This window comes from Bos taurus, chromosome 21, assembly GCF_002263795.3.
Source record: "Bos taurus isolate L1 Dominette 01449 registration number 42190680 breed Hereford chromosome 21, ARS-UCD2.0, whole genome shotgun sequence".
NCBI lineage: Eukaryota > Metazoa > Chordata > Mammalia > Artiodactyla > Bovidae > Bos > Bos taurus.
The window spans coordinates 29,960,491-29,975,000 of NC_037348.1; the positions used below are offsets into that span (position 1 = coordinate 29,960,491).

General features: G+C 40.8%; 2 protein-coding genes across 2 annotated transcripts in view; both read left to right on the top strand.

Moving 5' to 3' along the window:
* OTUD7A (OTU deubiquitinase 7A) overlaps positions 1-14,510 on the top strand; it is a 404,670-nt gene that overhangs the window by 130,556 nt on the left and 259,604 nt on the right. The window lies entirely within an intron of this gene.
* On the top strand, positions 4,386-13,039 carry LOC132343355 (small ribosomal subunit protein bS16m-like). Its single transcript, XM_059879310.1, has one exon. It carries the CDS (start codon positions 4,981-4,983, stop codon positions 5,311-5,313), a length of 333 nt encoding a protein of 110 aa, XP_059735293.1. The 5' UTR covers positions 4,386-4,980; the 3' UTR covers positions 5,314-13,039.

Sequence of the window (14,510 nt, forward strand, 5' to 3'; positions counted from 1 at the left end):
CTTAATTGTATGTTTTTAAAATCTGGAACATTTCCTAAACCTTTATCTATCTTGATCTTGATGTTTTCAAGAGTACGGACCGGTTAATTTGTAGAATGTTCCCCAATTTGGGTTTGCTGAGGTTTTTTGATTATTAGTCAGATTATGCATTTTCAGTAATACCTCAGAAATAGTCCTACCTCCTTCCTAATCCTTTCTATCAAAAGACATGTAATGTTGATTTCTTTCTTTACTGGTTATCTTAACTGGTCACTTGGTTATGTAGCTAGGTTTCTCCCCTGTAAAAGTAATGTTTCCCCTTTATAAATGAGTAGCATTTTTCTCATCCAAGTTTTGTCTCCTACTTTTAGCGCCCTTTGATGAATTTCTCACTCTGTCACTTGTCTTATGTTGACATCTTCTGTGTGGAAGAACTTATTTGTTCATCTGTTTCTATGAACTTGTAGACCTTATTTTAGCTAGAGAGTTTTATTCTATTGCTTCCATTATTCCTTTTAATGCTCAGATTGCTCCAGATTTAACTGATAGAGGATTCCTTCAACCGAGCTCGAGTCCTTTGAATTTGTGCCCATTGTTATTTTAACACTTCTTTTCTTTCCTCTATGACAAGGTATTCCAAGATCATTTGATGATGCTTCAGCTCAGAAATTGGAGAAGGCAATGGCAACCCACTCCAGTACTCTTGCCTGGCAAATTCCACGGACAGAGGAGCCTGGTAGGCTGCAGTCCATGGGGTCGCTAGGAGTCAGACACGACTGAGCGACTTCACTTTCACTTTTCACTTTCATGCATTGGAAAAGGAAATGGCAACCCACTCCAGTGTTCTTGCCTGGAGAATCCCAGGGACGGGCGAGCCTGGTGGGCTGCCGTCTCTGGGGTTGCACAGAGTCAGACATGACTGAAACGACTTAGCAGCAGTAGCAGCAGCAGCTCAGAAATCAGCCTTTTTTGGAAGTCCTATTTCCATTTATTAGAGAATGTTATTCCTAAAGGCAGAGAAGGCGATGGCACCCCACTCCAGTACTCTTGCCTAGAAAATCCCATGGACGGGGGAACCTGGTGGGCTGCCATGGGGTCGCGAAGAGTCGGACACGACTGAAGCAACTTAGCAGCAGCAGCAGCAGCATTCCTAAATGAAGACATAGGTGCTGGATGTGCTCATTGCTTCTAAGCCTTTGCAGAATTAAGAAACGTGTATATATATGTAGAACTACTTATCCATCATGGGCTTCTCTTGTGGCTCAGGTGGTAAAGAATTTGCCTGCAATGCAGGAGACCTGGGTTAAATCCCTGGGTTGGCAAGATCTTCTGGAGAAGGGAAAGGCTACCCGCTCCAGTATTCTGGCCTGGAGAATTCCATGAACTATACAGCCCATGGGGTTGCAAAGAGTCAAACACGACTAAGCGACTTTTACTTCACTTCATTTATCCATCTATCAGAAAAACAAGAGTTTATATTAATACTTTCAACCAATCAGCACTACCCTTTCCATATTTGTAACTCCTTTAACCAGTAGTGGGATACCTTCCTTTCAGTTCCCTTAATACATTTACTTATTTGCTCAAATCTAGAATATATGGGAAGTGGTATCAGAATTACCATTAAATACAAAGGAAAAAAATAAACCAACTAACTGTAGTTTGGTATTTGTGTGGGAGTATTTTTAGGCAAAATAAGTGAAATTCACATTTTAATTCCACGGTTCAGTAAATTCTGACCAATGCATGTACTCATGTAAATTAAACCTCTATCAAGATATTGAAGTTTCTCATCACTGTGACTTTCCCCAGTCAGTACCCTCTTATTGTTGTTCAGTCACTAAGTTGTTTCCAACTCTTGGCAACCCCATGGACTGCAGCATGCCAGGCTCCTCTGTCCTCCACTATCTTCCTGAGTTTGCTCAAATTCATTCCAGTTGAGTTGGTGATGTTATCTAACCATCTCTGTCACTTTCTTCTCCTTTTGCCTACCCTGTCTTTCCCAGCATCAGGGTCTTTTTCAGTGAGTTGGCTCTTCACATCAGGTGGCCAGAGTATTGGAGCTTCAGCTTCAGCATCAGTCCTTCCAATGAATATTCAGGACTGATTTCCTTTAGGATTGACTGCTTTGGTTTCCTTTCAGTCTAAGGGAGTCTTCTCCAGTACCACATTTTGAAAGCATCAATTCTTTGGTGCTCAGCCTTCTTTATGGTACAACTCTCACATCCATACATGACTACTGGAAAAACCGTAACTCTGACTATATGGACCTTCTTCAGCAAAGCAATGTCTCTGCTTTTTAATATGCTGTCCTGGTTTGTCATAGCTTTTCTTCCAAGGAGCAAGTGTCTTTTAATTTCCTGGCTGCAGTTACTGTCCATAGTGATTTTGGACCCAATAAAATAAAATCTGTCACTGTTTCCACTTTTTACCCTTCTATTTGCCATGAAGTGATCAGGCTGGATGGCATGATCTTGAAAGTGAAAGTGAAAGTCACTCAGTTGTGTCCTATTTTTTAGGACTCCATGGACTATACAGTCCATGGAATTCTCCAGGCCAAAATACTGGAGTAGGTAGCCTTTCCCTTCTCCAGGGGATCTTCCCAACCCAGGGATCAAACCTAGGTCTCCCACATTGCAGGAAGATTCTTTATCAGCTGAGCCACAAGGGAAGCCATGATCTTAGTTTTTTTTAATATTGAGTTTCAAGCTAGCTTTTTTGCTCTCCTTTTTCATCTTCATTGAGATGATCTTTAGCTCCTCTTCACTTTCTACCATTAGAATGGTATCATCTGTGTATCTAAGGTTGTTGGTATTTCTCCTCTAGAGGCAACCATTTTTCTAAACTTTTTTTAGTGTAGATTTGTTTTGCCAAGTCTAAAACTTCATGTAAAAGGAACTATACTGTTTGATTTCTCTTATTTGCAGCTTTTGTGAGATTCACCCACATGGCTTCATGTAGCCAAGGTTTGTCCCTTTTTATTATTGACTATTAAGTATTACCCATGGAGGAGGGCACAGCAACCCACTCCAGTATTCTTGCCTGTAGAAGAATCCCATGGACAGAGGAGCCTGGTGGGCTACAGTCCATAGAGTCCCAAAGATTCAGACACGACTGAAGCAACTTAGCACAATAAGTATTACCTCGTAAAAACTACCAAAATTAGTTATCCATTCTCTTCTTGATTGACATCAGATTGTGATATTGTGAATATTGTGGCTTTGACCATTCCTTTACACAACTTTGTGTGGACACGTGTTTTCATCCTCTTATATAAATACCTAAAAGTGGAGCTGCTAGATCATAAGGTTGGTGTGTGCTTAGTTTTGTAGAAAAGTACCAAATATTTACCAAATTAGTTTCATTATCTTTATAATCCCTCCAGGATTATGAGAGAATTCTAGGTGCTCCACATCCACGCCAACATTTGATGTCAGAGTTTTAAATTTGAGCCATTCTACTTTGTATCAGATAGGGTATCTCTCTGTGGTTTTAACTCCTGATAGCTAGTGATATTGAGCAGATTTTCATGTACTTATTGTCAGTTCTGTATATTCCTCTAAAGTTCCTTTACCAATCTTTTGTCTTTTTTTTTTTTTAAGTGGGTTGTCTTTTCAATGTTGTCATAGTTTTTTAATGATTCTGCAAATAAGTCATTTGTCAGGTATATGTCTTATGGATATTTTTCCTAGTTTATGATTTGTCTTTTTTTCTAAATAGTGTTTTTGATGAGTTGATATGTTGAATTTTGATAAAGCCTAATATATTGATTTTTTTTTCTCTTTTGTGATTATTAGTCTTTGTATCCTAAGAAATCCTTACCTTCCCCTAGGTTGCAGAGATATAATCCTAAATTTTATTCTAAAAATTTTATAGCTTTAGCTTTAATGTTTAGTTTTGTGATCCATCTTGAATTAATTTTTATGTGTGGTATTAGGTAGGGTTGAGGTACATTATTTTTCCATATGAAAATGTAGCTCTTCCCCATACCATCTGTTGAAATATTTCTTTTCATCATTGAGTTGCTTTGGCACATTTGTGTGTCTGTTTCCAGACCCTCTGTTTGGTCCCACTGATCTGCATATCTGTCTTCACATATATATCAGACTGTCTTCACATATATATCATTTTTATTACTATAGCATTGTGGTAATTCTTGAAATTTTATAAGACTTCCATCTTTAGTCTTTATCAAGATAATTTTATCTATCTTGGGCAGTTGAATTTTCATTTAATTTTTAGACTTTTTTTTTAAATCAGTTTCCTATAAAAATGCTGCTGGTATTTGTAAATAGAATTTCATTGAATCTACAGATCAATTTTGGGAGAATTGACCATGATAGTGACTCTCTGAATCCTTAAACATGGTATATTGCTCCATTTGTTTAGGTAGGTCTTCTCTAATTTCTCTCAACAAAGTTTTATGTTTCAGTGTAGAAAGTCTTGGTATTTCTTACTAAATTATTCATAAGTATTTTTTCCAAAGTCATTGTAAATTGATTTAGTTTAATTGCACTTTCTGACTGTTTACTGCTAATATATATAGATACAAATGATTCTTTGTATATTAGCCTTGTAACTTGCAGTCTTGCTAAATACATTTATTTGTTATAGAGTTCTTAGAATTTTCTGTTCTGACATTCATGTCATCTGCAAAAAGAGAAGCTTTTCCTTTTCAACCCTTTTCACTTATTTCACTGGCTGGGATCTATCCAAGTGTTCAGACTGAATATGCTTACCTTGGTCCTAATATTAGGGGAAAACAGTTTAATATTATACCATAAAGTCTGATGATAGGTATAGGATTTTTTAATATAAGTGTACTGGCACTGAGGTGCCTGGGTTGGGGTCATGGAGGGGTGAGGCTGTTTCAGTGTTGACTTTTAACAGTTGGTTCTCTATGCTGCCTGAGGCACTAGAGCCAATTACCTACCATGCAGGCACTGGAAGGCTCCAAGGCGTCTCAGCTGGTCCACAGCCCCAGCGCCCTCTGGCTGTGCCATGGTCCAGCTCACTACTGTCCTCTACAAGGCCTGCCATGGAGGCCACTTAACCATCCGCCTTGCCCTGGGTGGCTGTACCAAATGGCCTTTTTACCACATTGTGGTTTCCCCCAACAAGTGTCCCAAGGATGGCCATTTCATGGAGCAGCTGGGCTCCTATGATCCAATGTCCAATAATTATGGAAAGAAACTCATTGCTCTCAACCTGGACCAGATGTGGCATTGTATTGCTTGTGGAGCCCACCTCTCTAAGCCTGTGGAAAAGTTTGTGGGTCTTTCTGGCTATTTCCCTCAGCATCTAACGGTGGTCACAAATGCTGAGAGGTTGTGACAGAAACAGGCATGATAAGTGCTCTTAGCTGCTCAGAAAACAGATACAGAAGCTACAGAAACAAGAGAATTGACTTCAGTGAACATAGCAGTGGGAACAAGGTTGAAGTCCTCTTAAAATATTTGTGCGAAGTTCTTACTTTTATTATATTTAGAGGTCTATAAATAGAATTAAGTAAAAAAGTAATAATAATATTGTCTATTTAATTTTTTAACAGTTATAGCACTACTCAAATTTTCTGTTATTTAACATCAACTTTGAGGACTTCCCTAGTGGCTCAATGGCTAAGACTCCACGTTCCCAATACAGGGGGCCCTGGTTCCATCCCTGGTCAGGGAACTAGATACCACATGCTGCAACTAAGAGTTTGCATGCCACAACCAAGACCTGTGCAGCCAAATAAGTAAAAATAAATATTTTTAAAAATAAGTCAATTTTTGTAATTTTATTTTTGTTTTTTTGAATTTGTCCAATTTGTCTATCAGTTCAGTTCAGTCGCTCAGTCGTGTCCGACGCTTTGCAACCCCGTGAATCGCAGCATGCCAGGCCTCCCTGTCCATCACCAACTCCTGGAGTTCACTCAGACTCACGTCCATCGAGTCAGTGATGCCATCCAGCCATCTCATCCTCTGTTGTCCCCTTCTCCTCCTGCCCCCAATCCCTCCCAGCATCAGAGTCGTTTCCAATGAGTCAACTCTTTGCATGAGGTGGCCAAAGTACTGGAGTTTCAGCTTCAGCATCATTCCCTCCAAAGAAATCCCAGAGCTGATCTCCTTCAGGATGTACTGGTTGGATCTCCAAGGGACTCTCAAGAGTCTTCTCCAACACCACAGTTCAAAAGCATCAGTTCTTCGGCACTCAGCCTTCTTCACAGTCCAACTCTCACATCCATACATGACCACAGGAAAAACCATAGCCTTGACTAGACGGACTTTTGTTGGCAAAGTAATGTCTCTGCTTTTGAATATGCTATCTAGGTTGGTCATAACTTTCCTTCCAAGGAGTAAGCGTCTTTTAATTTCATGGCTGCAGTCACAATCTGCAGTGATTTTGAAGCCCCCAAAAAATAAAGTCTGACACTGTTTCTACTGTTTCCCCATTTATTTCCCATGAAGTGATGGGACTGGATGCCATGATCTTCGTTTTCTGAATGTTGAGCTTTAAGCCAACTTTTTCACTCTCCACTTTCAATTTCATGAAGAGGCTTTTGAGTTTCTCTTCACTTTCTGCCATAAGAGTGGTGTCATCTGCGTATCTGAGGTTATTGATATTTCTCCCGGCAATCTTGATTCCAGCTTGTGCTTCTTCCAGTCCAGCATTTCTCATGATGTACTCTGCATATAAGTTAAATAAACAGGGTGACAATATACAGCCTTGACGAACTCCTTTTCCTATTTGGAACCAGTCTGTTGTTCCATGTCCAGTTCTAACTGTTGCTTCCTGACCTGCATACAGATTTCTCAAGAGGCAGGTCAGGTGGTCTGGTATTCCCATCTCTTTCAGAATTCTCCACAGTTGATTGTGATCCACACAAAGGCTTTGGCATAGTCAATAAAGCAGAAATAGATGTTTTTGCATAGTATAAGTTAATCAATAATATTCTTTTCATGAAACTAATTGTTGATTTTGTTGATCCTATCTACCATCTATGTGTTTTATTATGATCTTCCTTCTAATTCCTTTGTGTTTATTTTGCTAATTTTTTCTCCCCCTTTGAAATGGCTGCTTGGCTCATAAATTTTTGGTCCTTTTTATTTTCTCATTATGCACTGAAAACAATAAAACTCCCTCTAACTATTGCTTTTATTACATCCCACAAGTTTTGATAGGAAATATTTCAATTAATTTAGTTCAGAATCTTTTATTATTTCAGTTTTGATTTTTCTTTCACTCTTGAGTTATTTATTTCATCTTCTTTTTCATAGGGGAAACCTGATAGCTCAGGTGATTTTTCCTATTGACTTTATTTACATTTTTGAACATGTAACTATGAAAATATAAAATATATATAAATGTACACAGAATAATATAATGAATCCCCATGTACCCATCTTTAATGACTATCCAGTCATGTCCAAACTTGTTTTTTCTTGCCTACTGCTACTTCAGCCTCCTATATTATTTTGGAGCAAATCCTATGGTTATTTGTATGGGTTAAATTTTTTAACTATATGGGGATTTGCTAGTTATCTGTCTGACTTGTTTCTTTAGAGAACATTTTAAGTTCATCATTTGAAATTTCTTGTGATACTCTTTACGTCCCAAAATATAAGAAATATTTTGTTAATGTCCCGTGCATACTAAAAACATTTGTATTCTGCAGCTCTTGAAAGTGTAATTCTATATGTCAAATAGGTGAAGTTTGTCAAAAATACATTCAAATTTTTAATGTCTCCACTGATATTTGATCTGATCACTAGGAAGTAATTGTCTTTATCAGTAGTAAATGCTTCTACCTCTCATATTAACAGAGCTACACCAGTTTTCTGGTGATTATAATTTGCATAGTGTATTTCTTACATTACCTTTAAAATTTCATCTTTTCTGTATCTTTACACGTAGGAAAGCTTTTATAAATAGTATATTGTTGAATTTTGTATTCAGTCTGCCAATTTATTGCTTTTAACTGAAGCATCTGGTGTCTTTACATTTAATTTAATTAGTGACACATTTAGGTTTAAATCTACTCATCTCATCTTGTGCTTCTTTACTTGTTTTACATCTGCTCCTCTCGCCCCCTGCCTTGTTTATTGCCTTCTTTTGGATTCTTTTTCAAATCGATTTTTCAAAATATATCAAGAATTCAACCCCTTCTCACCACCCCCACTGCTGCTGTCCCGCCCAGACCATCTCCTTCTTCCTCTGGGTGAGGCGGTGGCCTCCTGACTCATCTCCCTGCTTCTGTCCTTCCTCCCACTCCCCGCCCTCCCCCGGCCATCTGCTCACTAAGCAGCAGCCAGAGTGAGCCTCTCAGCATGTCAGCTAGTTTCCCCTCCCTACAAAGCCTGCTTGGTGCCTGTGTAGAGTGAGCGCTGTCCATGGTGCTTAGGGGAACATCATGGCCTTGTGCCTGCGGGCCTCGGTGCTGCCCAACTGCCCTTGCTCCGTGTACTTGAGACATGTGACCACCTGCAGGTCCTCTGACAGTACAGAGCCCCACCCTCCTCCCCCAGGGCTGGACATTCTCACCCTGCCATGCACATGGCATACCTCTTCCACGCCCTTGTTCCAAACGTTTTTTCCGTGAGGTCTGCCCTGGCCACCCCTCGCCCTCCACCTGCTCTTGACCCTGTCCTGTTCTCGTAGGAGTCAGCTCCCTCTGTCACCCTGTACAGTGCACCAGTTATGGTGCCCTGTGTTGTGTCTCTGCCTCTGTTAGAAAAGAAGCCCCTGGGGCATCTCTGCCCTTTTGTTTAGGAACATATCAAGGCCCTGAAACAGAGCCTGACCCAGGGTAGACACTCAGAAGCTACTGGTGAAGAAATGTGAGAATTTCATTTTTTCTCTTGTAATTATTTGAAAGTTACATGCACTTATGTCTCTTATTTTAATGTTACCATGGAAACAACAGTGTGCATACTTAACTACTCAAAGTCTCAAGTTAGCCAACGCTGTTACCTTCCTTCTGGGCTTTACAATGACCTGTGAACACTTTTAAGATACTCCATTTACTTTAAGTTTTATTTTTTGTGTGTTTTTTGTTTGAGGGGTAGGGGGTGTTTACTTTTTGAGGAAGAGGCAGGATGAAAGTATGAAAATGCAGTTGTTTTGTGGGAAACTGGATCCAGTATTTGAAGTGTGTGACTGAGACATGGGCCTCGAATTTGCCTTTTGATAGAAACCAAGTGTTTGTCAGTTCTTTGGCTTCACACATTCATGAGCATGATGAGGGCCTTCAGTGGCTTCCAAAGACAACTGGTTCCAGGTGAGTGGCATAAAAATGCCTCTGATATTTGTAGATCCCGCACACACAAGTTTCGCTTTGAGAAGCCGGGCTGTTCCTCAGGAATGAATGTTGTACCAGTCCCTGGTCTTTCTGAAGCCCCCACCCAGGGGTGAGCACCCCTCCCAAGCGGTCCTCAGCCTCTCTGAGGACCACTGCATTTAGCATCTGATCACAATGTGGCATTTGTAGAAGCCTGGCATGAGTGTGAGAGTGATTTCAGTGAGCCTGGGAGGTGTAAATGGAAGTTTAAAATCCTCATTGGAGGAGCAATTCGAATAGTGTTAAAGCCAGGATGGCTTCTTGGCTTTTCCGCCCCCAGCCTGTCCGAGCACAAAGGCTAAAGGATGCAGATGTCAGGCCTGCCCTGACACCCACGCATCACGTCTGTGCCTCTCTGGACCACGGTCCAACTGTGGGGATCACATGCCATAGGCAGGCAGCACTCAGCCTCTGCGTCCTGTCTCAGGAAGCACCATCTTACTGGGGTTATGCTTTCTGTTGGGCTGGATTTCAAAACTCACAATGAGCAGCACACTGCAAAGATATGTCACTGACAGTGCTCGTGCACACCACCATCAAGGCCCTCAACAGTGGCCCGGCTCTGGCCCTTTCCTCCCAGGAAAGCAGTTGCTGTCCTCCTGGTGAGCAGATAATCCGCCTGAGTTGCCCAGGAAATAGGGCTCCCTGTGTTGCTCTATCAGGATGCCTCTGCTGCTGCTAAGTAGCTTCAGTCGTGTCCGACTCTGTGCAACCCCATAGGACCCTCTGAAGTTGTGGTCGGCTGTTGGGGTGGTCCAGGGACCTAGAGCAACCCTGGTAAACCTTCCCCTCCTCTCTGATTAGGTCTGTATTCAACCACATTCCTCACTTCTCCAGCCAGTGAAGCAATGAAAAGAATTTTTAAAATGTTATTGATGCCCCCCAATTTATACTTCCCTTCGCTAATAAATATTGTGTATAAATTACTAGCTACACCTGTGCACCTATTTATAAATATAGAAGAGCCTTTTGCACTTGTTTCTACAACGAGATGTCAATGGTTCCGTGCCATCCATATTACTGTGATACTTCCTTTCCTCAGCAAACTTTGTGTCATGGGTGTCCTTCCAGATCAACAAATCAAGTCTGATTTATCTTTTCTAAACATATGAATCCATCCAGCTTATCCAGCTATTCTCTGTTGAGAAGCATTCTGATTTTCTCATTTTCTGCCACTTCAGAAGTCTTTATTAAGTGTCATTGAACAGTTTCTAATATACTACTAGTTTTTATTTCTATAAGATATATTTCCCAAAATGGGATCACTGAGTCAACAAGCTCTTTATTTTGAACTTGAATTGCTATTTTCAAATGACTTTCCCAAAAGGGCTTAGAAATTTACATTCGTACGAAAAATGCAAAAGCATAAAGAGTTCCCTCAATCCCTTTGTGTCTGGGTGTCATCACCAGCTTCTTCGCCAGTCTGTCTGAAAATGATATGGTTTTGGAAATTTGCATTGTTTGTTCACGATTACTGCTCAGAGTGAGCATCTTTTTTATGCATTCTTGGCTTTCTGGATTTTTTTCCTATAAATTGCCTCTTCATGTCTTTTGCCTGAGTTTCTGTTGAGTCATTTGCCTTTATCTTAAGACTTTATTTAAAGGGAGGTTAGCACTTTACTGAAATATGTGTTACAACTATTTTTGTGTTGTTTGTTTTGTCATATTTTGAAATATTATCCTGTTAAGTATTTTTTATTATTTTCTTTGTAATTACTGAGTATCTTCCATTGTTTAAAAAGGTCTTGCTTATGTGAGAGTCATACAGCTATTTAATATTTGAATACATTTTCTTGTGGTATGTTTACAGTTACATGTCTTACATTTATGTCTTTAATTTACCAGGAATTTACTTCTGTGTATAGGTGGGGTAGGGTATAAGTTTGTTTTCTGTCAGATTCATTTACTAAGTAAACTATTCTTTTCCCTGAGAGCTACAGGCCAGTTGGGTGTACATTGGTATCATAATGTATTGACTAGCACACCTTTATGGTAAAGCAAACCCTCCCTATTATTCTGTTCTTTGGTTTTCTTGTCTGCTTTTAAAAATAGATGTAAAGTGCTTAAGAGAGTGCCTCATTTTTTTGTGGAAAATACTAAACCTCTATAAGTGTATACAGAACAGTAGTATACTGAATCCCCATAGATTCAGCACCTGATGTCTGTGATTATCAAGTTGTGTCCAGTTCTTGATATTTTTCTATACCCTCACCCACTGCCACTTCAGCCATAAATATAAAAAATGTTTGCTGTGTTTATTCATGTTACTACTATTCCTATCAGTTCATACTTTATACTTCAAAATAATTGCATTCAGTTCCCCCAAAATACAACATTGGAATTCTGGTTGACATTGTATTCCAGTTTTGCATTTGTTTTGAAGCAGCGTTTTTATGATGTCATCGTCCCCTGGGAGGCATGATCAGTGTTTCCGTGCTGTCCTGTCTCCATATCCCTGGCTTTCTATCCTCCTCTGGATGGCTGGGTCTGGAGGGCCTGTGCGTGTCTCTTCCTGAGTCCTCCTTGTCTTTCAGATGCTGAGCTTTGAGTTCTGAGTTCTTTTTCTGAGAGGACCCAGACAGCATCCATCTACAGTTGATTCCCAAGGTGACAGTTCCAGCTATGACTCTTAAATCATTCAACAGACAGTAGTTGACCATTCAGCATGCCCTGGACAGACAGCAGTGAATCAAACAGATGTGACCTCTGCTCCCTGTTAGTCAAGGTCACACTCAGAACAGTGAGCAAGGAGCTGCCCTGATCTGGTCAGTGCAGCCCAGGAAGGCTTCCTGGAGGAAACAGTATTTAAGATGAATTCTGAAGGGCCAATAGGAATGAGCCATGCAGTGGAGCAGAACATGAAAGCTGTGCAAAAGGAGGCAGAAGGTGGGAGGAACTTCGAGAAAAAGCAAGATCCTGTTTTTTGGGACTCAGAGGATGAGTAGCCCATGTTGACTGAGTCTGGGGATGTGGGTGGGGGTCACAAAGAGCTGGAATGTGCTGGGCTCAGGGGAGGGAATACCAGCAGATATTGTCATCACCATCATCAAGATCTATCCACTCTGCCCTGGACTCTGTGCTGAACCCTTGGGATGTACCACAATATCACAATATTTCACCCTCAGCAGTGAAACGAGATGAGATATAAAAAAAGCATGACAAATGCTCTGTCACTTCAGTCATATCCGACTGTTGCTACCCTATGGACTGTGGCTTGCCAGGCTTCTCAGTCCATGGGATTCTCCAGGCAAGTATATTGGAGTGGGTTGCCATGTCCTCCTCCAGAGGATCTTCCCAACCCAGGGACTGAACCCTCAAGAAGAAGGCAGGGCTCCAATAAATCACCCACTTGGCCACATTTACTCAGCCATCAGGATCCTGAGTCAGGATTGAAACTCGGATGCCAGAGCCCACCATGGCATGCTGAGACACCAAGCAAGTGACACTTCTTGGTTTTGGCTGCTGAATGCAGAGGAGTTAGTGATCCTGCTCATGGTCAAGGGGAGGATTCTGGGCTGCCATTTGGGTGAGATTTTTACAACCACAGCAGAACACACAGACTGATACCCAAAGGAAAATATAGCCAAGAAAATGGGATGTGACCCCAGAAACAAGTATTCTATGGGAAAAGGCACTGGAAGAAATGCTTAGAAGTGGTGGAAGGGAAGGCAGAATACAACCATTGGACCACATCTAGCTTTATTAGTACAGCATTTCCCCATAATATGTTATGTAGTTACATGAGGCAGTATGTATGTATGTATGTGTATATATATATATATATATATATATATATATATATATATATAAAGTTACATGAGGTCATCTTTATAAAGTCAGCATGTCAACGGCATGCCTGTTGGATGTGCCACAGAACTTCCTAGAGTGATTTTCCAGGTAATGGGCGCACACTGCAAGATTCACTTTTTGGCTCTTTTAGCCATATGTCACGAACAGCTTTCTACCGTGAACTGTGTGTTTTGGTTAGTTTACTAAGCTGAAGTTTCACCACTGAATTTATCCTCCCTTTGATCTAAGGGTGAAACCAGCATAAGGCAAAGCAAGTTGAACTCGGACACAGGATAAGCTATCTTGCCACCCCTTGGGCAGGACTGGACCTCTCTCTCTGAGTCTCATTTCATCACAGTTACCTCTAGCCCAGAGTAAATATCAAGCCCACAGGTCAGAGCCATCGGGAGCTTCTTGTGGCGTTTCTGCTGTTTAAAAAATTCCATTGAATCCAGATGTTCAGTGTGTCTGAGTGGTTGAGAAAAGAAAGAAGAAAAAGAAAGATAGCTCTAAGTCATGTCCGACTCTTGGATCCCATGAACTGTAGCCTGCCAGGCTCCTCTGTCCATAGGGTTCTCCAGCCAAGGATACTGGAGTGGGTTGCCATTTCCTTCTCCAGGGGAACTTCCCGACCCAGGAATTGAATCCAGGTCTCCCACATTGCAGGCAGATTCTTTACCAACTGAGCTACGTGGAAAGCAAGTGAATGTAAAAACACAGGGCCGTGGAGTGAAGGAGGGGCTGAGGCGATGCTGAGTCTGGTTTTTTTTTTTTTTTAATATATATATATAATTTTAATGTCGAAGAAGAAATTCCAGAAAGTTAGGAGAAGAGAATTTGGCCTGCCCTGGGCTCTCCTTCTTCTGCTCCCAGAAGGAATAGAGCATGTTTGAGAAGGGTTACTCTATGTGATGATGTATTGACATGTACTTTTTTATTGGGAATAATTTCCTATCTTAATCTTTTTAAATAGACTTTATTTTTAGGGCAGTCACAGCAAATTTAAGACATTTTCTATATACCCGCATGCCCCACACATGCATAGGGACCCCATTATCAACATCCCCCACTAGAGCAGTGTATTTGTTACAATTAATGAACCTACACTGACACCTAGTCACCCCCAGTACATACATAGTTCGCATGAGGGTTCATTGTTGGTGGTGTCCATCCGGTGGTTTTGGGGAAATGTAAGATGACATGTAGAGCCCCTGACCTGTACATGTACATGTATAGAGTGTCATACAGAATAGTTTCATTGCCCTAAAATCCTCTGTGCTCCACCTCTTTGTCCCTTCTTGCCTCCTAACCCCTGGAAACCATGGATCTTTTCATTGTCTGGGTAGTTTGTCTCTTCTAGAAATTCACACAGTTGAAATTATACAAGATGTAGACTTTTCAGATTGGCCTCCTTCACACAGTA